Source organism: Hakea prostrata, chromosome 11 (genome assembly GCF_041222555.1).
Source record: "Hakea prostrata isolate BN-2017 chromosome 11, UWA_Hpros_2, whole genome shotgun sequence".
NCBI classification, from domain to species: Eukaryota; Viridiplantae; Streptophyta; class Magnoliopsida; order Proteales; family Proteaceae; genus Hakea; species Hakea prostrata.
Window position 1 is genome coordinate 3,508,096 of NC_142610.1, and position 26,409 is coordinate 3,534,504.

At 36.2% G+C, this 26,409-nt stretch overlaps 2 protein-coding genes across 4 annotated transcripts; both read right to left on the reverse strand.

The window, feature by feature from the left end:
* Nucleotides 1–73: 73 nt before the first annotated feature.
* On the reverse strand, nt 74–6,552 carry LOC148999609 (jasmonoyl--L-amino acid synthetase JAR6-like). 2 transcript variants are annotated; one of them, XM_089140258.1, is made up of 5 exons: nt 6,436–6,552; nt 5,529–5,849; nt 5,288–5,389; nt 2,016–2,839; nt 74–677 (listed from the first exon to the last, which is right to left on the reverse strand). In XM_089140258.1, exons 2-5 carry the CDS (start codon nt 5,807–5,809, stop codon nt 133–135), a joined length of 1,752 nt encoding a protein of 583 aa, XP_088996384.1. In that variant the 5' UTR covers nt 5,810–5,849; nt 6,436–6,552; the 3' UTR covers nt 74–132. The 2 variants fall into 2 exon arrangements, with proteins under 2 accessions (XP_088996384.1, XP_088996383.1); XM_089140257.1 differs by having other exon boundaries at nt 5,529–5,879.
* Nucleotides 6,553–9,307: 2,755 nt separating this feature from the next.
* LOC148999610 (RING/U-box superfamily protein) lies at nt 9,308–21,515 on the reverse strand. Of its 2 annotated transcripts, none has more exons than XM_089139681.1 (7): nt 21,289–21,515; nt 20,749–20,950; nt 19,181–20,251; nt 18,462–18,656; nt 18,181–18,335; nt 12,834–12,944; nt 9,308–10,138 (listed from the first exon to the last, which is right to left on the reverse strand). In XM_089139681.1, exons 2-7 carry the CDS (start codon nt 20,908–20,910, stop codon nt 10,072–10,074), a joined length of 1,761 nt encoding a protein of 586 aa, XP_088995807.1. In that variant the 5' UTR covers nt 20,911–20,950; nt 21,289–21,515; the 3' UTR covers nt 9,308–10,071. The 2 variants fall into 2 exon arrangements, with proteins under 2 accessions (XP_088995807.1, XP_088995806.1); XM_089139680.1 differs by having other exon boundaries at nt 9,309–10,138; nt 20,749–20,955.
* Between the last annotated feature and the right edge of the window lie 4,894 nt (nt 21,516–26,409).

The window sequence follows — 26,409 nt, forward strand, 5'->3', positions numbered from 1 at the left end:
CAAATCTTTATATGTAGAAATTCATAGTTTATGATCACCCAAATATGATTCTACTTTGTATTAATTTTTTTTTAACCTTTTATTGGAAAATGAGGGTAAATTCGTTAGGCCAAAATACATAAATATATCCTTTCAAGAAAAAGCAGTACTAAAATAACTTGCAACAACATTTTCACTGAGGATTTGCAAGACCCTAGTGTTTGCAGCTCCCACACATCTTGGTGTCTTGAACTGGTTCAAAGCAGAACCAAGAGCCAGGTAATGATCTAAAATCTTCTGGAATGTTCCCATTTTGACCACTCTTAGTTCAAGTGCTCCAATTGCATTGACCTTGCGAGCACTAACATAGCCAGCATCCACAAAAGACTCATCTAAGCAAGTACAGCAATTTCTAAGGACCTCTTCACTTGCCTCATGACCACTGATTTCCCAGAAGATCACATAGTGCCCAGGATCTGTGGAAACTTCTACTTGACTTGTGAAATCAACCACTTCAAGCTTTTCTTCTAACAATAGCTTGCCTGCTTTTTCTACTGAAAGCTGTAAGTCTTTCTCTGTGTTCTTGTCTATGTTGATGTTGAGTAGCAGATTCCTCCTGGAAACAAACTGGAGCTCTGGAGAAGAGTTGTGGAAGTCCACCACCTTCACCACATCCCCCAGCTTATACCTATATAAACCTGTATTTTAAATCAACCATCAAGATTTAAATCAGCATATCACAAAATATATACAAGTATCAATCCAGCTCTCAACACGCCATGCCTAATCAACCCTTTCAGAATAATGCAAAACCATTAACCAATAAGCGCTGGTTCACAAATTTTTGAAAGTTCTGGCTCCTATTATTGTTATTATTATTTTTCTTCTTTTCCAAAATACAAAACCTGACCAGAGTTTTGCATAATAAAAAAATGAAGCAAGTAAAAATCTTTCCAAGATAATGTTAAGAGATTATATAAATAGTTTCTGCCACCATACTTCAAGAAATCAAGGTAAAGATGCAGAAACAGGAACAGGAACTAGAGGAAAAGAAGAAAAAAAACCAACCATGTAAACTAGAACATGAGACAGAATGCATCTGAATATCTAGAGGTAGAGAACTAACATAGAATGGAAATCCACAGGAACTCATGCAAAAGTAATTTAATGTCTTCATAATCAAAGGCCATACCAAATTCTTTCAAGATCCTTTGCTTCATGGATCATATGAAGCATCAATTAAAAGGTAACAGTAGGAATACAAGCTGGTCATCCGAAGAAATCAAGCCTTTCACATCCTTGTGCCTTACATGTGGCAGAAAGAAGGTACAGACAATAGTTCATATTTGGGTCATGACCAAACAGGTTCCCAGTTGAGAAACCATCCCAACCCCACACCCAGCCCCTTTTGGATGCACTTCTGAGCATTATTAGTTACCCAAATAATGTTACTTGTATCTAATCCACATGGCTGATAGCATCAACAAGGGGAATTAAGAATCACAACTAACGAATGAAATGGAGATCGAATAATAATTGAACAAAAACAAAAAGGGGAAAGTAGAATGAGGGCAGAAACTTTCCCCTGCAACAGGCACATGACATACAATTTTCAGAAGTGTGATTAAGCTTTCAACCTGAAGGCTGCCAATATGAAACACATTAGCTTAAAAGTTTCTAATGTTCAGTCACTCTAGGTGCTAACAGCACAAGTTGAGTATCCTTGGTTCACTGATTATAATTTATAAGCACCAAAGTCCCATCCAAAATCTTTCTTTGGGACTATTCACCAATTTCAGCAAGTAATATGCAAGTTATTATGGTCACAAACATCTTTCATCCCCCCACCCTCACCCCCAACACACACCAAAAAATAAATAAAGAAGAAGAATAAGAAGAAGAAAGGAACAAACAGATGACTATAGCAATCCCATTGATCATTTTTCTAGCTCCATTATGTCTTGTTGAACCTGTTGGATCGTAAGAAAGGAGAATAGCTTCTCCCTGATCTTTAACCATAAAGTTAGTTTTGGTACCTGCAAAATTGGTGATGACCATCTCATACTCTTTCCCAATCTTAACTTCAGTGAGACCAACTGGATCTGATTCTCTACAAATGAAAGTACAATCAGTTTTATCCAAACCCTGATCCTCAAGCTTGTCCTGAACGGGAATAAATTCAAAATAGCCAATATCAGGAACCACTACAAAAGTAGCCAGTTCAGGAGGCAGCTTTGGATTCACATTTGCAGCAATCCATCCTTCAGAAGCCCCATAGTCTGCACTCAGCAGTGGTAACCTACCAGCATAATGTCTCAGTTTCTTCAAGTAAGGCTCCATAGAGCCTGTCATGATTCCATATACATATTTAGCATTAGGAAAAAGCTCTGGTATGACTCCATACCAATTATTCAAACTAGAGATTTTCTTATTAATAAATTCTGCCAGTTCAAGATTAGGCTTGAGAAGTTTTGACATTGCCGTTCGAATGGAAAGAATAGTGACTCGATTACTAAGCACTCCATCTCGAATATCAGTACAGAGCTCCTCCCAGAACCGTTCCAAAGCCTGGAATGCATAGACTATGCTGTAGGCAAATGTTGAAGACACCATCCGAACCTCATCACAAAAGATGAGCCCACATAGGAGATGGCAATACAAGGATTGGTGGAAGTCGGGACTAAATATTACTTCATCTGGGCTGCAAGACTCTGATTTTATTGATCTCATTGTGTTCCTAAAATTTGAGCCCTGGAAGACATTTGTAGTTGCAGTGCCTGCTACCAGGCCCCCTTTTGTTTTGAATTGCTTGCTGCTGTAGATGAGCTGTAAAGCTTTTCCATTCACGACTGGGAACTCTCTGCAACAAGTGTTTTATCCCTTCCCCGTCAGTAAGAAAAACCTAATGCTTTTGAATGATGGACTTGGGATCATATAATTCAGAGAACATGATCACATAGCCCAAAAAGAGTTGTGATAGTGTAATATATGTGATGATAATCAGCAGAAAATCACCATGAAACTTAGATCACTAGTGTGTGCAAATTATAATTCAAGGGTTGTCTCACCATACAATCATGTGAACCCTGCTGTAAGATTATTAACCAGAAGATCACTGAAAAGAAGAGTTTAAAGGTCAAGAAAATAATATGAGGCGATGTACACCTAAGGCTTAAAGGTCGTTGGAATTCACATTAAATAAATTCCAAGGACAGTGATGCACCAGAGTCAAGTTAGTAGGACAAACAACCTGATTGTGGTATTCTTCTCAACAGTGACAAGAATATTCAACAGTACATAAATTTATAGATTAAGAATAGCATGGCACTACTTCCAATCATTTAACAGAGGGTGTTGAGGTGAGCAAGGAAGAGGTGATCTCTTTCCTTTTGAATGAGGGAAATTAAATCCATTCCATAGAAAAATTCAGCTGCTGAAAGTTTGGTCAGAAACTTTGTCAATTCAATCAAAACTAGAACAACTCAAGATGGCGAAGTCCAAGAACATTATCAAATCTAGGTACACATGTTACATAAGAATAAAATCATAAGTGTCTACTGTGCTCAAGATATCATTTATAGAAAGACCTATCATAGATACATTAGCAAATGGTTTGGACTAAACCATTATTTATTACATGCATAATATTCTCCAGGAAACATACAGCTAATTTGTTATATTTTGACCTGAATTCTTGTACCCTATTTGGAAGATGAACCTGCACTGACATACTTTGGTAGGCGACTCGAATGACTTGTTTGCGGAGATCTATGGTGGAAGCGGAGGGCTTGGGCCTATTTGGAAGATGGGCCCGCACCCAATGGGTTGACCCGTTTACCAGATTGGAGTCTATATATATATATATATATATATATATATATATATATATATATATATATATATATATATATATATATGGAGTCTATATATATATATATATATATATATATTATGTTCACCTACCACATTATTGAGAGATTTGGGATTGAATGGGATTTTCAATTAGGGTTTTGGGTGAGAGTTTTTGTAACGCCATTCCTGACAATTGGTTGTGAGATCTCTTTCTGTTCTTCTTCTACATAGTGGAAAACTCTTCTTCACCCGTGGACATAGCAAACCATGTCGGTGAGTGAACCCGTTAAATCTCTCTGTGTTTTTGCTATTGTTTCTTTTTTTATTTGTTATTTTGTGGTGTTTGTTATGACATAATTTGAAACATAACCTCAATATATCAGTAAAATAAGAATATAAGTTGCACAACTGAAAACAAAAAGGCCACAACTTGAAGCAACTATTGCATTGAAAGGGCCCAAGAAATTGAAGATGTGGCTTCCCTCATACTCAAAATTGCACTTTCAATCTGGCAGCCGAAGCTTTTGCCATAACTCAAGCAAAAAACCGCATAAACAAGCTCACCGATAGCCTCAAGGGTAATGGTAAGGCATCCTAAAAAGGTTAATCAATTGGATCAGCTGATTTATTATCCAGAATAAACCAAATATTAAAAGATTAAGGATGAGTGGACAAGACATCACCTTTTATTTGTTCAATTTTGACTTAATATCCTCTATTATAAAAATGTGTTCTAAGTATAACCCACCTTCTATGTTGGATTTTTCTTCATTTATACGCTTTTACTATGGTTTCACAGTCTATTCTTATTGTAGAGGGCCTATTTGTAAGAAATATTCCTATTGATTATAATCCCTTTATAAGAGCTTCTACCTCGTATTCAACTGCTATTAGGACTTTGATAAAGAATTTGCTTGAATTATATCGACATATGTGATCTGTAGTTTTTAGCATGATATTCAGATGGTTTTATTTTAAGAACAACTAGATCTCCATCCTTCTTCACATCCATCAATTTCTAAAATTATATAATTCCGTCTATGGGTAACCTTAATGGTGGTATATTTTTAAGCAATTCTTTTGTTTTCTAGACAAGCTCTTTATCTTGGTTATTACATCTTTGTTCTCCACTTGGAGAAATTTTTTGGTATGATGGTCCTAAAATTTTTCCTAAATTAGGAATAAAAGGCTTAGCTTGGTTTGCCAATCATAAGAATGATCTTATTTGAGAAATGTTGGTTCATTTATCTGGGAATTCTAAGATCACCTAGTTTCTCTAGTACAGATGGCATGTCATTGGAAACTTCAGATCCAGAATATTATTTTGAACACAATAGAATAATTGTTAACAAATGTAGCAGACAATAGCACAGAGGGATCTGTACATGAAAGTTGCAGTTTGCAGTGGGAATTATGAGAAAATGAAGCTTGAGGGGAAAGTAGAGAGTTGATTTACCTATTCCTGAATGCAAATGATATCCGATATATCTGTAATGTGTTCTTCATCAGTTCTTCATTGAAGGGGACAAACTTGGGTTTCCCTTGTGTAGTTCCTGAACTGCAGGAAATCCAACTTTTCAAGGTTACTACTTAGAAAGATATACCTCATGTTGAAGCATGCCAGAGAACAATAAAAATAAATATATAGAAATTAAAAAATAAACAAATAAAAAAGAAAAGGCTGATCCAATGAACACCTTAAAGAGATAGTTGTAATGGGTTTTCCAGTGAGAATAGAAGAAGCATCTCCATCAACAATTCTCTGAATGTAAGGTTCCAAATCTTCATGTGTAACCAATGGAACACAAGACCTGTAAGTCTCAGGGTCGGTTCTTCCATTGAGACCCCATTTCTTTAGGTACTCTGATTCACAATTTTCATTCAGAATCTTCTGGAGGGTTTCACTTTGAACCGTTTCTGCATTTTTTGTCGAGTCTTCAAATTCCTTGATCACCTTCTCCTGATTGAATTCTTCCATCTTCTCCGACACCCTCAAATACAATTTCAAAGACAACCTACTGCTACAGCAGAATATGAGCAACGTTCGACTACAGAATAGCAAAACAATTCAATCACATCAACAACTGCAGAGCACCACTAAGTATGTCATATGAAGCTCAATTAGAGTAAAAATTTAATCAAAAGAATTTCATATATGGAGGTTATCTATGTAACTGGAAAAAGGACAAATGTTAGCTAAACCCACCAAGGATTCCAAGAAACTCTGGATTTTTTTCACAAATTAAGCCACAGTAGTGGAAGTTTAACAACACAGAACTGTTGGGTGTGGGTCACCATATCATATAGAAGTTCTTCCCCTACTCGTGGAAGCAAGAAATTTAATATGGGTCGTTGAGTCATTGTGATTGGAAGTAGAAACGATTCAGCTTATTCCCTGAATACCTCTCTCAGATAAATAAGCAAAATGAAATGCAAAATATTAAAATATGTACAATTTTAACTAAATGGCGAGACACGGCATCAATTCCAGTGACCCAGATTGAAAGAGCAAGAGAGAGAGAGAGAGGTAACTAAAACCATTGGGAAGACTGAAGAACTTTTATCCCAACTTAGAACACAAAGAGAAAGACAGAAAGAAAGTACCTCTGGTTGAAGGCGAAGAAGCAGAGAAGTGGGTTTACAACAAGGAAAGACAATAGCTGCTACAGAAGCTCAAAGCCATGCATCTGGTAAACCAACCCAGAAGCAGATTGGCTCCAACAATGGGGACATTTTCAAAACAAGTGCTTTTAGGCAACAAACGACGCGGCATTAATCAGTAATCACTACCCTTACCCCTCAAAAAAAAATTATAATAATAATAAGACAATTATAATAACCATAACTTCATAACACACTTTTTAAATGCATTAATGGCTAAATAATTAAATTTTTACTTTTCTTTCCACACGTAGTGCACCCTTTTTCTTTTGAATAAATAATCTCGTTCATGAGAAAACAAGAAACAACTGACCAGAACTAAAGTCGTCATCAAATTAAAAAATGACAATAATCAAAATTATGAAATTTTTCTATCCTTTTAAAAATGTTGACCAGCTCGCGGTAATTGACTGTTTGAACATGATTCATGTGATCATGTTCACACCGTATGAAGTCAGCAATTTGGTTTGAATTTTCAGTGTGAAAGTGCAAGCACTGTTTCAAGTTTGACTCATTCTGATACTGTTCTTGAGATTAAAAATTAAGTGAAAGGATTTCAATGTGTGAAGATTGAAGACTTTTTAAAGGCTTGTGTTATGCATAAATACTATTGCATTGAGTCAAGTAATCCGTCTTTCACGGCTCATCAAGTTCCATCACATCGACAATCTAGACCTCAATAATCTCTCCAAACGGAGAATTTACGGTCAAGAGGGCGTACAACTAAATGATGAAACAACGGTTTGGACAACAAGACTACCAATATGCACAATGGTGTGGCCAAATGTGGAAATTTAATATTCATCCCAAATTTAAAATTTTCTTCTGGCATTTGTTAAATGCAGGCTTACCGGTACGTTCCAAATTGGCGGCATGGTCCATTATGCAGAGGGTAACCACAGGCATGTTCATACCATGTGAATGGGAAAGGGTGTCCATGCAGCGGGACTTTTGGGGTTGCGCACGGAGAATTGGAACGACATATCCTTTTTGAATTGGTGCCATAATATGTGTCTACAACTAACAAAGGATAACTTAAGATGGTTTATGTCTATTTTCATTATATCTTACTATTTCATATGGAAAGAAAGGAATGAAAATGTGTTTAACTAAAGAACTCCCAACCCCAACGGTGCTACGGAATACTCAGAAATGGGTAACAGATTTATAACTTAAAAAAGGGAAAGATAACAACACTCCACCAACACAAATTAATAATGCAAATCATACCAATATAAGTACGACTTTGTGCACAATAATATCTCAACCTAACAAAAATATTTTTATGTGTGCAGGGGTATTTAACCATGACCTAGGAGCTACTGGATGGAGCACTGGAGCGTACACAGATGGACATCTGAGATCTATCAATGTTGGAAGAGAAGGCCATACTGCGGAATCTACAACTAGGGATTGCAAAAGCGGAGGAAGAAGGGCTAAAGATACATGAAATATGGACAAATAGCAAACAGATTGCAGATATCCTACCATGGCCATCTAGACAAAAATGGTATCTTCAGGGATTATCTATTCTAATGGAATTAGCAAGATCAACAAAACTTATGGAATATAAAACTTTCAAAAGCCCAGTGCTCTAACTTTTTTGAGGGGTATACCATGAAGACAGCCACTTCTCAAGATGACTGTAATAGAACAATAATTAGTACTTGCAGCTGTTTTTCTTAATTCCTATAATATAATAATATTTTATTTTATCAAAAAAAAAAAAAGTTCCATCACATCGTTAGTTTCTTTTTTTTTATTTGTTTGGTAGAAGAAGGTCAATTCATTAGAGCATGATAAGCTCATAAAATCATAACTACAGATGGACTAAAGCCATGGAGAAGAGTTATACCAAGTCTTCCTCCTCTACATTATAGAAAAGGAATTCCAAGCAAGAGAATCAGCTGTTATTTGGATATTTACATTGATCTAATCAATGTTTAAAGTATCCTACAATATAATACGATACAACACTAGTTGATACGTTTCCATATTAATACAACCGATACAATAAAGATCGATATGTCTCTCTATTCAATTGCACTTAGCCAATACGGTAAAATGCTTGATACAAGATGATATGTCTCTTAAAATCACATGATCGATTTGATACTGAATACCGATATGTTAAATATTATACTTTATTACTTTCTAGAAAGAAAAAAAAAAGCTTTCTATTCAGAGAAAAAGTTTACTATACAATTAGAAAAGGAATTAAGTTTTGGTAGGTTTAGAGTGTAGAATCTGCCTTGCTTGGCTTACCAGTTGGAACAAAATTTGTGCATAAGCAGTCCCTCCTAGGATATGCTGGAACCACATTTTGAGAGTGACTATCCTATAGGCAGCAGGTTATAGTTATCATGAAACAAAATATCCAGCATTTCTAGTTGGAGCACAGTTAGGTCAGAATCCTCTATCCACTTGGCAAAATCATGTTCAAAGAGTTTTCAGCACTTAAATTTCTATATTATCAGGAGAAGAAAAGGGGTGAATCAAGGATTTTATCCCAAGAGAATCTTAGAACCTATAAAATCAATAAGGATTTGTTTAATGTGGAGAAACAAAAGATTTCCTTTACTTGCAACCACAATGGCCACTAAAGCCTGTTGTGAATCAGGTTAATCTGGTACTAGCAGGTTGTTCATCTGGCTACTTCATCTATATTGATATCAATTTTTAGACTTCACATTCCCCTGACAAATACAGATACAATTTAAATACAAATCTATTTACTAATCAATGACTTCCACAAGAAAACCAACTTAATCCAAATATGCTGTGTAACACATGTGAAGTATCCAAAAAAGGACAGCAGTCAATTGACATTGCCTACCATGTTATGCTTTTACCTGGAATCTAACAGCACTTGGAAGAACAAGAATTCTCATTATAAGGGAGTGGGAATTGGATTGGAAGCATAAAATTTAAAGTGAAATTTCTATCTGCTTGTTATCCAGCTCATGTAATTGCAACTCTTTCAGCTTCTAGCATGAGTGTTTTCTGCTTCTGTTTATGCTTGATGCTAAGCATAACCAAGCATAGCTGACACTTAAGCAGCATTGTAGTTTTGATACAACCAGACCAAGGTATCCAAATACAACTTCATCAGATGCTGAACAGAAATTAAAAATGGTATAAAGAGTGCCTTGAATAGTTACAAAATGGGAAAATACAACCCAATTTCCAATTAAAATTTGGCTTGCCACTAAGATTCAATGTTACATGCAAATCTTGAATCTAGAGGAGTGAACTATATTGAGTACACAGCTTTTGATTAAATCTTAAACTCTTGAAGCATGAACTTGATCCATTCCAAGGGAAATCACACTCAGCCCTCTAGGGGAAACATTGAAATTAGAAACCAGGATCAAGTGGCATCTGAAAAAGCCTCGGCTTGTCACTTTAACATGTTTCACAAAAACATTCCCCTGGTCCAAAAGAAATGCGAATCTCTCTCCACCGGTATTTGTGATGTGGGACCTTGTCCAGGAGTGAGAGTTTTGCTTCATTTTCACCTTAGGCTCCAACGTTATAACTCGAGATCCGTTGGGTCAAAATAGAAACATGTTTATCACTTTAAGCATCCACAGGCAAATGCTGTGAATCAGATCTGCAGACATCACCACGACAAAGTGGACATACCCTGCAGTCATAGACAACCACAAATTTGGAGCTTGCATTAATGATCAGGTTCTGAAAAATAACAAAAATTGCTACAATGCCAGAACTAGCAGTTAAGTAAATGAATTGTTGGCTAACTAAACCTGCACTAGGAATAACAAGAGGAAACACTTTGATCGTATTTCAAACAATGTAAGGGGTGACCCAACATGTTTAGTTCAAAAATAACCGAAAAACCTGAAAACTCCATGTTGTGAAAATTGCTTAAATAAATGTTAAACGAATAGTTTAAAACATATGGATGCTGCCTGATGCAGTTGATGATGCTCAGATGTGCTGAGACTATGCTCACCAGGAGGTCTCAAGTTCAAGCCAGGAAAAATAAAATGGTAAAAACTCACAACCTCCTAATGGTTATCCATTAGCATGGCCTTTTTAGGCACCATAAGCTACCAAATGAACTAATACTATGGTCAAACTAGATGAGAATTTTGTTGTGTAGGCTTGAGCAACTTTCCTGTTTGAAGCAAGTAAAATCCTGCAATAGCAGGTTTTGCAGTAATAACCTGATCATAAGGCCTGTTGGTCCTTGCAATCTTGAGTGTTTTAGGGCTGATTTGTATTGTGTTCATTAATGTTAGTCTGACACCACTAATCAGGGGGTCAAGGGATTTTCTATGTGTTTCAAACCATAATAAATAAAGAGGCCTACCATTGGGAGCAATTAGCCTAATCTCCGCAATCTCTTCTCTCTCTCTTCTTCTTCTTCCTCTGCTGCTACTCTTCTATTTCTTGAGCTAGTTACAGAGTCTAGGATTATAACCTGGTGGCAGAGCCTCTGTAACCACCTACTGCTGCCTATTTTATGTGATTGTCATCCTTCTTCCTTGACTCATGAAGGATTGAGATGCATGCCTGTTTGCCAACCCAGAGATCTGACACAGTGCTGCTGCCCACCTATTTCAGATAGAGAGTGCTACTGCTGTTTCTTTCCACAAATTCTGCCACTGCTTTGAGGTTCAATCTGTCCTATTAGTATCTCTGGGTTGTTTCTCTGCTTTGTGCTATGATTTGGGACCAGTTTAGATGGCATATGCTGCTGCTATTATTTGTTTTGCTGGTTTGAGGATTCGATACAATTACCAACTGTTGCTGCCCTGTTTCGCTGGGTTCTCACTTTCCAAAACTTCCGCTAGTGCTGTTATATGTTTCTGCTGCTACAGTTAATTATTTAGGGTGATATAGGTCCTCAGAAATTATTTTTGACTGTAGCACATCTTTCTATATCTGAATCAATGACGGCCTCTATTTTTCTCTTCCAACAAGTACAATACATCTCTGTTTGGTTCTGCCCTACAACAGATTGGTTTCAATTGGTTGGACTATTTGTTTTGGTGCTGATGTTATAAATCATCATGGGCACTAAGACCACTGCTGCCTCTTCATAGAACCCTACTCTTTCTTCTGAGCATCTGAATATTCAGATTACCTCCATTAAACTTGAGGGTAATTCTAATTACTTTTTGTGGGCACAAGCTGTCCGTGTTTATATTTTGGCCAAAGGTTAGTTATCTTTTATTCAGAATCCGGCACTTGCTACTAAGAGGAAAATTATCAAAGTTGATCCAAGTACAATGCAAGTATTATGATTTGGTTGTGGAATAGCATGGAACCTAGTATTGCAGCCAATGTCATGTTTCATTCTACTACTAAGAGATGATGTGAAGGAAACACATATTCCTTGGAGAAATATATGAGTTCTGTCTACAACATTTATAAAAAGAACTTTTCCAGTTGTAGAAAACCTGGAAATCCTTGCAGGATTATTATAGATCTTTTAACAAAATGATGAAAGAATTGAACATGTTTCAGCACCCTACTACAGATATTGAGAGACTAAAATCCTAGTGCAATGAGTTTCTTCTCTCCAAGTTTCTTGATGGACTGAACCCTAAACTTAAGCAAATTAAAAGACACTTATTGGCTGGAGAAAGCGCGCCAATCTGAGTGAAGTCTTCTCTCATCTCCACTATATTTCTCTTCCAATGATTCTACCCCATCAACTACATCCTGGGGAAGTAATTTTGCCTTCACTACCTCCTGTGGACGTGATCATAGTCGTGGTTCAGGGATCCTTCCCTCTCCCACATGGTCAGGGCCAATTAAGATCAATCCCTCCAGCTCTGGAGGCAGGTTAAGGTATGAATTTTCTTAAGTACGGGCAGGGACAGGACATACTAAGAGGACTCAGATAAATCCCAGCCTGACCCCCCACTAGAAATGCTCCAGCTTTTCATGATTGGGCTCTCATTCCTAGGCACTGCCGTTATAGATTGTTGGGAGCCCTAAGGATTGGGATGCACAACTGTTTCTTGCTGCCAGGTGTTTTGTTCTACTGCTCCAGACATTGGTGAGTCACTAAACTATTTGTGAGTGATCCACTTGGGACTATATTAATCATTGTATGGTTGTGAATTAGCTTTACAACAAAAAAATTTCTCGAAGTGAACAGGAAAAACATGCATCTCAAGAATGTCCCAGGCCTCTTCCTCTAAGACTACTGAAGGAATTTCACACAAAGGCCAACATAATACAGGAAGATTAGAAAAAGTGGTTTTTGGCTTATGTGCTTATCTATCTCATTGGATCTTCTATAAAAATATTCAAAACAACTACAACAGAGAACAATCCTATATACAATTATCCACAAGACATACCTGTGAATCTCCTTAAGCCACTTATCTATACAAGTGCTGTGAAATTCATGGTGACATGGCAAAATCCGCATGCAATCTCCATCCTCATACTCCACAAGGCATATATAACATCTGTGAATCAAATGAGGTTCATAAAAAGGACATAAATAAGAAAAACAAATATAAAAACTAGAGCATACTTTATTTATACAACAGAAAAGAGTCTTTTGTGTCCTCCTGAGGGGAAGGAGGGTCAACAACCTCCTATCGAGACAATGGATAAATCAAGAAAGAAATTTTGGCACAAAAAAGCAGCAGCCAACAAGAGGTTGAAAAGTATGAACAGATCATGTACATTAAAAGAATGCGGTTGTTCAACACACTTAGAGGTGATCCAGAATATGCATATCATTCTCTTAAGTGGACTTCTCATGATTGTTGATTAAATAGGTTGTAATTGGAGATGGTAAGCCCAAAAAATAAACAACAGAAAAAATAAAATAAAAAATTGGGTGTACCCAATGCACAAGGCTCCAGCCAATGTGGAGCTTGGGGAGGTCATAATGCATGCAGCCATCACCCTGCTTGGCATCTTCTGGTACAACGGACCATTTGACCCCTGGGCTAGCTCCCTCTCTCCCCTCCCACTCAACCCCAAAAATCACTCTGCTCCTCACCTATGCCTGTCTCTCTAGCCTCTGCCTTTATCAGTTCATCATTAGGCACATGCACCTAAGGTCTAAATGTCATCATCCCCCTGCCTTAGCTGGAACACATAGACTACCTCCTCAAATTCAATCCTCGACCTCTTTTCTGCCTTCCTCCAATATCCTCCTGATGTAGGGCTGAAGGCACTCTCAAAAGAAGAAGCTCAAGGGGTCAGGCAAATCATCAGCCCAAGGATATGACTCAAATCAGCCCATGGCTTTCATGGACCAGGACTACTCTAGTGGGTTAGAGTCAGCCCACATAGTATGATCTTCATGGGCTAGACCTACGACCAATTCTAGTCTAATACAAACAAAAATTGAGAAATGCATCAAAGTCAATAAAAGTGGTTGTAGCATGAAAATGACAAAATCAATTCTCAAAGAAGTTTTCCTTTGTCAAGAATTAGGTAGTTGTTAAATCAATGTTAAGTTGATGTTAGCTATAGTTGGTTGATATATTTGATACGTATGTCTTTAGATTGCCTATATAAAGGAACTTGGTGCAAAAGGGCTGATCACCTCCCTCATCGATTGAAATCAATAGTTACTTTGCAAGTCATTCTCTTTGGGGAGAAATCTTCTATTGTTAAAAGGTAAGTTGGAGTTTGGTCCAGCCAATCCACCTTATGGTGTGAAGCTCAGGTGTTATTTCGTTTTATCTTATTGAACACATCAACCAACTACTAACACATACTCAAAATTAACTCAACCACTATCAAACTCTTGTCCCAAAAAATAAAAAATAAAAATAAATCCTCTAACAATTGAGTTTCTTATTTTCACACTATTGTTCCTTTTATTGACTTTGATATATTTCTCAAGTTTCCATTCATATTAAGACTAGACTTGGGAATTTGGTCTAGCCCTTGAAAATCATGACTCTTAACCCACTAGAGTAATCCTAGCCTATGAAAGTCAAGGGTTGATTTAAGTAATATCCTTATGCTATTGATTTGATTGGCCTGGCCCCTTAGGCTGCTTCTTTTGACCGTATGTCTTCAGCCTTGCATCAACCTCCACTCATGTGTGGCTATCGCCAGAATTCTCCACATGAACAATAGGTGAAGCAGCCACATATTTGGCATCCAAAAGTTGTTTCAGTCTTCTGACCTCCAGCTTCCATTATCTACTTGGATTCTGGTGACAGTAATTACACCATCAACACTCCATACTACATGTACCCTGCCACCTCCCTTAGCTCCCATATCTAAGTATCTAACTACTATATTGTTGCATGAAGAAAACAAGTTGTTATTACTGAGGCACACCAACTGAGCGTCTAAGTCCACTAAAACACCTGTTTAACTACTCATTATTTTTTGCATAACCCTTCACATTTTCTCTTAATTGAAAAGACATTTTTATAATTTTAATAGAAAAACAGCCAAATACAAACATAAGCAAATGTGATACAAACATAAATTAGCACTTCAAATAGAGCTGATAGGAGAAAGAGAGAGAGAGAAGATAGAAGTAGTCTACCCCACACAGTCGGGGAATTGTTTATTAGGACACAATAGTAAATTGCAATATAGTCCTTATCTCGAGGTTTGGGGCTCAGTATGGTGCAGTTAAGATGTAGTTCGTAGCTAAGTTGGGTCGATGCCTTTAGGCTGACCCAATCTACCAAGGATAAGGCTGAGTTGTAATTGCATAAGCTTCAAACAACCTTGATGTATCTTTCATAATTTCTATAGATTTTTATGCCAAAAAAATCTTTCTTATATTTTCCTATTTTTCGCATTTAAACTGTTTTAGTAATTTTAGAATTCTAAAAAAAAATTTACATCTGTACATATCTGATGAGGTCAAAACCCAAAAGAAGAGGTGCTATCCCATTCTCTCAGGCAAAACCAGTTTTTGGTTGAAATTTCAACCAAAACCCACAAATTAAGGTATTTGATTTTGTGACAGATCAGAACTTCAGAGTGCTAGAATCTCAACCAAAGTAGGTTCAATTTTATGCTTCTCATCCTGTTTCATTTTGGGGAATGTCAAAAATAACAGAATTCCACTGAGATGTACTATGGCAGCAATTAAGGGGATATAAAAGTTTTATCTCCCATCTGAAGATTGTTATTATTTATTATTACTCGTGCAATCTATTTCCCATCATCAGTAACATTTTCTGGTTGTAGGGTTTCATCACACAAATGAACCACACCTTGACCCTGAAAATCAAATCACAAATCATCCAGCCAATGAACCAATTGCAATCCGGCAATCCTTCAAAATAACTAATAGTTTGCTAAGATCAATTCTTAACAAAGATGATATCATATAACTTTAATAGATCTCCTAGACTTAAAATATAAATTTTTTAAACCTCCTAGAGTTTCAGTCTAGATGCAATAGTTCTTTCACAAAAGAGAAAAATCAGTATAGACTATACCCACATTAGAAATAAAAACTCATCCCTATATCAAATGTAGAACCCAAAACCCTCATACTTGGGACTATGAAGTTGACCCAATAAAAATACAAACTCACTGTTTAAAAGCCCAAAGACCATAAACCCATTCAAAGAAAATAACAATATTTAGTACCAGTCAAGTAGGGCTTCCTCTTTTGCCTGCATAACCAACTGGGTGTATAAACAAAAAAAAATCAGCCCTCAGTTACAAACAGTTAGTTTTGGTTTGTGGGGAACAGCATCAAAATGAGCTCAATAAATTATATAGAAGCTATGAACAACTTCTCTTTAATGCTCATTTATTAACAGAAAATAATGGTGGTTATTCTACATGTTTAAAATTCAAGCATAAACCTAAAAAAAAGGGGATGATAAAAATAAAAATATAGGTAGTTATAAATCATAATTCAGAGAAACTTGAGTTTATCTGAAGAAGATCACATTTGTGAAGAGCATGTAGGCCATATTATAAGAATAAAATTGGGGGCAGCACTCAGCAGCAACTGCCAGAAAGAATAACCACAGTTATGCCTTATGGTGGTGACAAACTGCCAATACAAGGTATCTTTGGAAAGACTTGTTAAAACTTCGCGACTTGGCATGAGTCAAAGTGATGTACCATGAACTGAAGATACATATCAAGGACACAAGAACATAATAGCTTTCTAAGGTTCAAACATTGTCGGGCCATTAGACTAAATCAGAAGAACTAAACTGAAGAGCAGTTTATTGCCAAACAGTATTGTCATTAAATTGAAAGGGAACATTTGTGTAATATTTTTATACTGAAGGTAATGTAGTACCATGTTTGAGTGACCAAAACATAGCCAAACACGATCTTTCACAAAAAACAAATTCCAGATTTGTAAGGTTATTTATCCCCCCCCCCCAGGACACCCCCCCAAAAAAAAGAAAGAAAGAAAAAAAGAGAAGAAAAAAAAGATTTGAAACGTATCTATAGTACAAAATTAGATGGGAAACAGAACTAAGACCTAGAGTGATATATTAATGGTAACTTCATAATAAGATTATGATAATAGGGACAGGATTGTAGATTCATTATATGGGCAAAACTGTAAACCAGAATTGAACTAGGCTGGAGTGAAGGTTACCAAACAGAGATGAGAAGAATACCCTGAAATTTAGATCTCAAACAGATGGACAGATCTAATTAGTAACTAAAATAGAAAATAAATCACAAAAAACAGATTTGTTAATGAATGAAGTGAGAGAACGATAAGAACAACAAAGCAACTCCCAGGCTACACACCTCAAGATGGTTCAACTGGATCAAACACCAACCTAGTTTGATCGAACAACAAGGTTTCTCCATAGAGAAGAACTTGCAAAAGCAAATATTGGTTTCAATTTGTGAGGTATTCAACCCTAGTACATAAGTCCCTTTATAGCCAAGAAGAGTATTAACTCAAACCTAACAGTGACTCAACTACCACCCAACTAAGCTCCTTTGATAATTGAGTTTTTGTTTTAATACTACAGCCCCTTTTATTGACTTTAAGACATTTCCAATTTCCCATTCAGACATGGACTGAACTTAGGCTAAGGCTTAGCCCATTAGACCATATTATATCAGTTGATTCTATCCCTGGATGAAGAAAAACTACTAGTCCAGTGATGAATGTAAATAATAGGGGATGGGGAGAGGTGAGATGAGACCATGCCTTCTGAAGTTCAGCAATGTTTCAATTGACAATACTGCTATTCAACAATTAAATCAAATTGCCTGCATTGAATTTACAAAACAAAGAACAAAAAGGAAGAGGGGAGGGAAGAAAGATCAAATGAATAACAAGATGAAAGTTGAAGATTTAGATGTTTCAAAGAAACTTGCTATAAATGGCTTGAGTGTTTCATTATGACAAATCAAAAGTTGTACATTATTCTTTCTTCTATACATGAAACTTACCCATCGGAGAGAGAGTTTAGAAAGATTTCAGAAAATAAAAAGTCAGAAATGCTTGGACATTCAAAATAAATCAAAACTTAAAAAACCCTCCAAACCCCCCACCCCCACCCCCCCAAAAAAAAAAAAAACACAAAGGAAAACAATAGCAGGTAATGGGAAAACAAAATTGATGGCATGAAATATAATGCAATAGTGTTGCATTGAGCTCAACCAAGGGAATTTCTCTTTGTTAACCAGTACGAAATAAATAAGCTAGTAAAGTTAAATTTTCTAAAGCAAAATGAAAATGAAAGAAACAAATAAAACATGAATGCTTACTGTGCAGCCTCTTCATTAAGCTGTTTTTGCGATTTCATGTATATTTTCACAGGTATGGATTCCACCACTTCTTTTGGTGCAGGAACAGATCCGATGGAAGACACAGAAGATCGGGTGGACAAGACCACAGATTGCTGGTGAATTTCATCCAGAACCTAATTAAAATAGGTACAGAAATTCAACTAATTTTCAAAAAGGCCTGAGAAAATTTGTGAAGAGATACCCCAAGAAGGCAGAATGAGAAGACAGTAATTATCAAAGACATCAGGTGGGGAAGGTACCTCAAATAAAGCTTCAGCAAGCATAACGATTCTTGATATGCTAGCTCTAGCGCTGGAGTCATCATCAGGATTAGCAGCTCGATTACTCATTCTACATGAGCAATGTCCTGTTCGATGCTGCCCAGACAGAATACAAGACCTCTCATGTCCAGATAAATTCTCAAAGCGGCTTCCTAATCGCTGAAGTGCACGAACCTGCATGGCAGCAGAGTAGAGTTCAGTCTCTTACATCTCTCAGATAAAATGGTAAAGGAAGGCGGGACACTGAAATATATCAATGTTACAACTTAAGGATTTCCTAACAAGTACTGACATACAAAGGGGAACAAGTAGCACATAAGAAGGTTGTAGGTATGACAGCGTCTGTGGGATGGAAAAGTTTCAAGGCCAATAATATCCTGATCAGGTGATCTCGTGCATTTAGTCTTATTCACTTGTTACAGAACACTTGGTCATGTTTTACAGTTCGCAAAAAGAGAATCTCACAGATCCCTTGATCAGGATGCACAAACATTGCAGTCAACTTTGACTCAAAAGATGTATTTAGTGGGACTGCCAAGCAGATGAACCAATCCCCACACAAGCCCTGTGTGGACTTTGGACACCATAAGTATATAACAGGTAAATCATGTTTGCTAGTGCACAACCTGTATATACAGTGAACACCAAGACTAGACAAATGGTAAATCACATTTGTGAAATGCACAAAGGTCAGAAACCTGTGATCTTATTCTTCTCCTCCTCTCAAGAAAATCTGTTCTGTGGTCCAGAATATCATGATAACGAGCTTCTCTTGGTCTTGAGTTGTCTGCCTCACGATCTTGGCTGCTGATCCTAGAGCTTGACATACTAGGTAGAAGACTACTAGATGAAGTTGGTGCTGTTTCAACATTTCTGTCAGATGATACAGTTCTGGTTGTACCATCCCATACCTGTCTTCCACCTCCCTGACTAGAATCTGTCCCTACCCTCTCTTCTTGCAGACGGCCAAACAAACCGTCAGATAATGTGGATCTCCGGAGAACTCTATCACGAAGTCTTCCAACACTTAAAGTTCGGCTAAATCGGACACTTCTTTCTACAGGTTCTCGAAGTCCAGTCCTCCTTTCAGGAGGTCTAGTTTCAATACTCTCAAAGTCAGAACGGTCCGTTGGAGAAACCAAATTCATGTCAACCTGACTTCCTGTATTCTCATTATTTCTGATTATGTCCTGAGTACGAATATTTTCACCATCTAGCAAATGAACCGAATGACCAGAAGCTGAAGATTCTACTCTTAATACACCAGAATTCTCTTCACACAGTGATGCAGGAGATCTATTAATGCTGCAAGCAGTAAGCATGTCACCCCCTTGCTGAGTATCAATTGTGTTAACTGAAGCATTGCTGGGACCAGTATTTATGTGAAATCCTTCTTCGGAGTTTGAAATTGTTAGATTTGTGGGGAAAAGAGGATGGGACCTTGATGACCCCAAGCTAGCTGCTCTGCTCAATCTGAAGCTTAAATTACCAGGAAAGAAATTAAAGCGAGAACGTAGACGACTAGAAGAATTCAAGGATCGACTTGCAGCAACTCGGCTCGAGCTGCTACCCGCTCTCGAAACAGTATCAGTGGCAATCTCTTGACCCCATTCATCAAGCTCACTATCAGAAGAGATGCAAGGGACTCCACTAGTTGGCTGTCGTTGTTGAGCTTTAAACTTTCTAAAGAACTTACGATCCATTGGGTTAGACTCCATTGCAGTCTGGTCTATACATACTTCATTATCTTTGCTCCGCTGATATGAACTCTAAAGCATAAGTAAATAAAGATTAAGTTCATTGAAAATTCAGCAATTAAAAATAGGAAAATAAATATAAAACATATGCTAATGTAAGAAGAGAACAGATAATCAACCAAAAATAAAAAGAACTTGAATTAAGATTAAAAAAGAAATGTCCATAATGTTTAATTACAAGCTACTCGATATGAAAATCACTTCAGATTCGACCTTGATCCACAGCTCTACATGTTATGCAATTCAAATCTTAAAAATCCATTTTTTCTGCCAAAAATTTAAAATCCAATTAGATACATAAAATTGCCATACAATGCAGAAGATTGCTCACTTAGAACTTCAAAATTCCATCCTGGACATCTTACCAACCTCTCAACAAAATAGTCCCAGATAGAATCATACTAATCAAAGAAGAATTTCAGTAAGTAACAAAGTAGTATGCAGAAACCAGATCCAAAATATCGCATAAAAGAATGATACGAAACAAAGACGAACTTCAGTAAGCTCACCTGCTCGTCATTGTCGCTATCGTAAGGTCCAAACGACCTCCCTAGACACGAAGCCTGGAAAACCCTAGCTCCCTTAGACCTCGTCCTCCGAAACATCGATTCCTCCGAAGGCACCGCCGACGAAGACGATGATGACGCATTTTTGCTACTCGTCGACCCCATAACCACCGCAGCAAATCTTCACATCTTACTTAAAAAAATGCTGCTCTGAAACCAACCAGAAAGAAAGGAGGAAAAAAAAAAGCCAATTTTCATCACAGGATCCCTATTCAGAACTTTACCATAAAAAATCCCTATCCAAAAAAGCATAAGAAATGATCTCCAGCTTAGATTAAATCATCCGCTATAGAACAAAAAACAAGCATCGCTTGCACAGAGATGAACCAGACTGGAACTATAGAAAACTAGACTAATCAATTAATTAAATGCCAACAAATAATAGAACTCGATCCAGATTTACAAGAAGCTTTCGATTTTTTTAAAAAAATATATATTAAAACTGAGAAGATTAGTTTAAAATTTGAATTTGAAATTGTTTACCATTTCTGGTTCGTTGTTTTCTCTTGAAGATGGAGATCGGTGAATAATGCCACATAGATACGGAGCGCATCGCATTGTAGGGAAGAGAGGAAGAGGACAAAGCTGAGTTGCAGAGAGGGAAAGGAGGAATGCTCAGATTTCTTGATTTCACTTTCTCTTTCTTCTTTTTAAAATTTCAATGTGGAGAGGAGAGAGAGAGAGAGAAAGAGGAGAGAGAAGAGGTGGGGGGTCAGAGATGTTGGAAGGTGAGACTTTGGGAGTGAGACTTGGACGTCCCCAGGAACTTGAAAGCTTTTTTGTAGGTGTGGGGACCATTCCAACTTTGACCGGACGGGAGATGATTCTAAGGAACACTGTCTTCCACGTGCCTACTCCGTAAGACCATTTACATTGCCCACATGGTGGGTCCCACTCAATGCTATCCATCACTTGGGACCGTCCGATTTTCTTTTTTCTTTATTTTTTAATCAACTATCATTGTCAATAACGGTAAAACCGGAACGATATTAGGCCCAATTTTTATAAGGAAATTGATAGTTCATTTCTTTGTAGATGTGTGACATGTGTCCCAACATCACATCAAATAGTGAAAATTTATTTAGATGTTATATCAATCGAGTCCGGATTAGCTCTCCCGACGGGTTCCGACCACACAAAACAATGGAGCCCACGGTGAAAAACATGTTTTGAAAAAAACAAAAAAAAATTTAAAATTTCATCCGTGGGCCCCACTATTTTGTGTTGTCGGTAACCCGCCGGGGAGCAACCCAACGGGGTGAGGATCCGGATTCATATCAATCAACTCTTTGATGTGACTTATAAATGGATTTTAACCATTTGATATGATGTTGGGACATATGTCACATATCTACAAGGAAATTGACTTGATAAATTTTTCGGTAAAACCCAAGTTCAGATACCTTCCACATCCTCCTATACTCATATGCAGCTCCTTTTATAGTACACGGACAGGTCCTGTCTCAAGCTATAAGTGAGTGTGAGAGGATGAGAGAATGGTCTACCTAGACCTAGAGGATCCCCACTTCGGAAAACAAAAGAAATCATGCATGCATTAACGCATTACCATAAATGTCTAATAATCAGCGAGTGGAATTTGGTCAAATGATCATTCCCCTCAGCTTTTGAATTATATACAACAACAACGACAACTCTTGAGATGAATTATATGGATTCTAACATTCCAATTAGTTATGTTTAAGGTCACACTAAACATAAGGTCTAAGTTATGCTTATCACTACTTTTCCAAATTTATCTTAAGTTTGTCTTTCTTCAATCTGAATTAAATCGTTTCTTTGTGTATGGGCATTTACAAATCTCATGTTTAATGCACTTGTGCCACCTCAAATGACTTTCTTATAAATATATTATTTATTGATTTTACTCATAGATCGACTCTTATATCATTATTCATTATTTTATCATTTTTAACTTTGCTAGTCATTTTAACATAAGTGAATTTATCTATATGATATTTTCTTTTACTTTTAATTTATTTTAAAAAAAAATTATGAATTTTATACTTCTTTACATTACATTTGATCTAGTCATCTAGGGCCAAAAAAATATATAATAATAATAATAATAACAATAACAATAAATAAATAAATTTGGTTCACTGTCTTGACTGTGAATAAAAAAATCTGTGAAGCACCCACTCTCTCCTCCCCTCATTTTTACTCTAGAGTGAAAAACAATTCTTCACATATTTCGAGATTGTTAAATTGGTGTCAAATGAAATCTTTTATGTCAAATCTATGTAAACACTACATGATTGTTGCACTATACTATATTTTTTTTCTTTTGTTGAAAAGAAAGCAATTGACACATTAAACGATATTACTAAAGATATAAAATTTTCTGCCTAAGAGTTCTATGTTACATCCTAGAATATTTTTAATTTTTGTGTCTTCCAAATTTTTTAATATAGTAGTGAGCTAAAAAATGTGTTGTGTAGGTCATGGCGTAAAAGTGTAGCAGAAGAAGGTGATCTATATGCTTGTCATTATTCCAAATTATGTATATCTTAATTTTTTTTCCTTGGTCAATTTGTTCAATTGACGTACCATTTCTTCTGATATTGCTTTTGTTGTGTCAATGTCATCTGTGCTTTTCCATTTTGGAAATTTAATCGTGTCTTTCTCCAGAAGTCCCCATATCCATCTAGTCACATTATGCTATTGAAGGGCTCATTATATTCAACTAAAAAAGAAAGAGAGCCCATTATTAGGATAGGACAGAAAAAAAAAAAAAAAAAAAAAAAAAAAAAAAAAAAAAAAAAAAAAAAAAAAAAAAAAAAAAAAAAAAAAAAAAAAAAAAAAAAAAAAAAAAAAAAAAAAAAAAAAATATATATATATTATATATATATTCATAAATATAGATAGAGTATAAATATTAAATTTCAAATTGCTTCAACTTTTCATGAGTTTATGTTTAGAAATTGTTTGAAAAGGGGTTGAAGTTAGGGGTGCAAGTTTGGCCCTAAGCTTGTCCTGAGTCTGAATAGGGCTTGGGTTCAAGATTTTGGCCCTAAAGGTAGGTTAGGGCCAAAATATTATGGTCCTGACTAAGGCAAAGAGTGGGCCTCGGATTAGTCTTTGGCCCTCTGAGCCTATCCCAACTTGTCCCTGATTTTTTGCCCTGACTTTGACCCTGATTCTGGCCCTAATTTTGTCCCTGATGCTTGATCTCAATGAATTAGAAACAAAAACAAGGATAGGGCCACTTAGGGTCATGCCAAGTATAGGGTCAATTAGGGCTAGAACTAGGGACAAGGCCAAATATAGGGCCAATCATGACTAGGAATAGGGTTAATCAGGGTGGAAATGGGTCTGGTTTGGCCCTATAGGACTTAGGGTCATGAACAATAATCATTGGCTCTGAATTAAGGTCAATGCATGAATGAGCTTAGATTATAATTTATAAGGTTAGACTTGGAATTGCAAAAATACTGAACAACTCCCCGATATTATTTGACACATACATTGTTTACATTGAAAATGAATATAAAAAGTATCTTAAAAGTTAGGGTAAGAAAATTTACTGAATCTACTAAAGCAATCATAATGAAACTCACACAAGAAAAAAGCAATCATAATAGAACTCTTCAAGAAATTCTATAACTTCTTATGGGAATGTATGTGGTTGGCTTTAATAATGACCAAAAATTGAAACTTCTGTTAGTTGACAAATAATTAATCGCATTTAATAATAAGACAATTTTTGAATTTGTTATTTTTATTTTTTGGTAATTTTTTTTTATATATATTCATATATTAGTCATATGCCTCTTAAAATATTATATATTATATATCAACATCATACAACTAATTCAACTTTTAACCAAAGAAATCAATCTTAAGCACCTTAAATGGACCAACCTCTACATGTGCACTAAATGGTGTAATTCTATTTTGGGGTAATCTTAAAGTCTCTACTTGCAATTTGTATTCAAAAAGCAAAACATCAACACATTTGTCATTATCATTTTTAATTTTGTTTGGTTTTTAGTTATGTTCTCTCTCTCTCTCTAAAAGTTAAATTGAAATTTATAGAAAGCTCTCCATACTAACTCTTCAAGAGGCCATAATAGAGTTAACAACCTGATATGGAGAAAATATAACCAAACCTGGTTCAATTGTGGTTCGACCCTCAACTCCGATCGGGACGAAAGGAATTGACTCGCTTCCGAGCTAGCCGGGTCTAGGAGATAGCTTGCTGAGGAAGAAAACTAACTTAGTCACAAGCACGCCCTAATCCGCTACGATCGGAATAGGCTAATCGACAAAGAGACGGGTAGCAACATTTGGCGGCTGTCACTTATTGCTATTATATGGATAACTACCATATAACGATCGTATTATCAAAGGGGTCATCTACTAGTCCAACCTAATAGGGATCTATCACTCAACGGATCTATCCGTTAAGATCCGACGACTATCCGAAGAAGGCTCAAATACATCCAACAAAGGAGATTCGAAGGTACACTATATAAGACATCACCTACTCACAAGGTAGAAGGACATACAATCTGAATTGTATTCTTGTTATTCATTCCTTAGCTCTGTGCTTAAGTTGAGCCGTTTATGATTAAGTTCATCAACTGACTTAGCCTTCGGAGGTGGACTCCCAATCCCAGTGGTCGGGCCACATCTGATGTTCGTTTTTGCAGGTCATTCTCAGGAGATCTAAGGGCTGAGCAAATTTTGAACGCATCACAACCATAAACAATGAAAATATTTATCACGAAAGAAAGTAACTTTGCTCTACGAGCAAGGAAATCAACAAAAAAAACTATAAGAAAAACTACCAATCAGCTTCTTGATCTCCTTGATGATGCTGCAACTGGCCCAACTAGCGAGAAAAATTCGCAAAAGATTTATAATATTTTACAGAGGAAAGGATGATCCATAATATTCATGCCAAGATATAAGCAAAAGTATTTCACATGGCCATCTATATTGGTCTAAAATTGAGATATATTGTGCAATGAAAGCAATAAAAGATTATTTTCTTCTTGGAGAGATTCTACTACTTTGTCTGTGTGTAATTTCAAGACTCGAATGAGAGATATTAACAAAAACATGACAACAAAAGACAGGGGACGAGGTGAACGACATATTAGACATTTTATAAGAGATGAAGCTATAATATCAGGAGTATTTACGAGACATGATGGAGCAAAAAACTCTCAAGTCCCACATCATATAGAATTATTAATATTAATTAATTAATATATATATATATATATATATATATGACTGGGCCAGAACAGGGTTTAGGCTTAGTTTACGTTGCACAGGGTTCGATCCTTAACCCCAAGTAATACTACATAGACCATTACTATATATAAACGAGATAATCAACTCCTCTTCAACCCGATGTAGGACTTAAGTTTCCGTTATAAAAACCATAGGATAAAAGACATGATTAAAACATATATTTATATAAAAATAAAAATTAATAAACTTTAAGTTTTAAACATATTTACAATATTTTGTAAAATATTTTTTTGTTTTCTCTTGGACGAGTCTATCTACCGATAACATTACTTTAGAAAAAAAGATTTACTTCGATGGAGGGTTCAACAACTCATCGTAAGA

Excerpts from the sequence above, each read along its gene's own strand:
- LOC148999609 (XM_089140258.1), bottom strand. The coding sequence starts at position 5,809 with ATGGAAGAATTCAATCAGGAGAAGGTGATCAAGGAATTTGAAGACTCG. Across the intron at positions 5,390-5,528 it reads ATTACAACTATCTCTTTAAG|TTCAGGAACTACACAAGGGA; the intron begins GTGTTCATTGGA and ends GATTTCCTGCAG. Across the intron at positions 2,840-5,287 it reads TCATTTGCATTCAGGAATAG|AGAGTTCCCAGTCGTGAATG; the intron begins GTAAATCAACTC and ends CACTTGTTGCAG.
- LOC148999610 (XM_089139681.1), bottom strand. The coding sequence starts at position 20,910 with ATGGGGTCGACGAGTAGCAAAAATGCGTCATCATCGTCTTCGTCGGCG. Across the intron at positions 20,252-20,748 it reads ATAGCGACAATGACGAGCAG|AGTTCATATCAGCGGAGCAA; the intron begins GTGAGCTTACTG and ends CTTATGCTTTAG. Across the intron at positions 10,139-12,833 it reads TGGCTTAAGGAGATTCACAG|GGTATGTCCACTTTGTCGTG; the intron begins GTATGTCTTGTG and ends CTATGACTGCAG.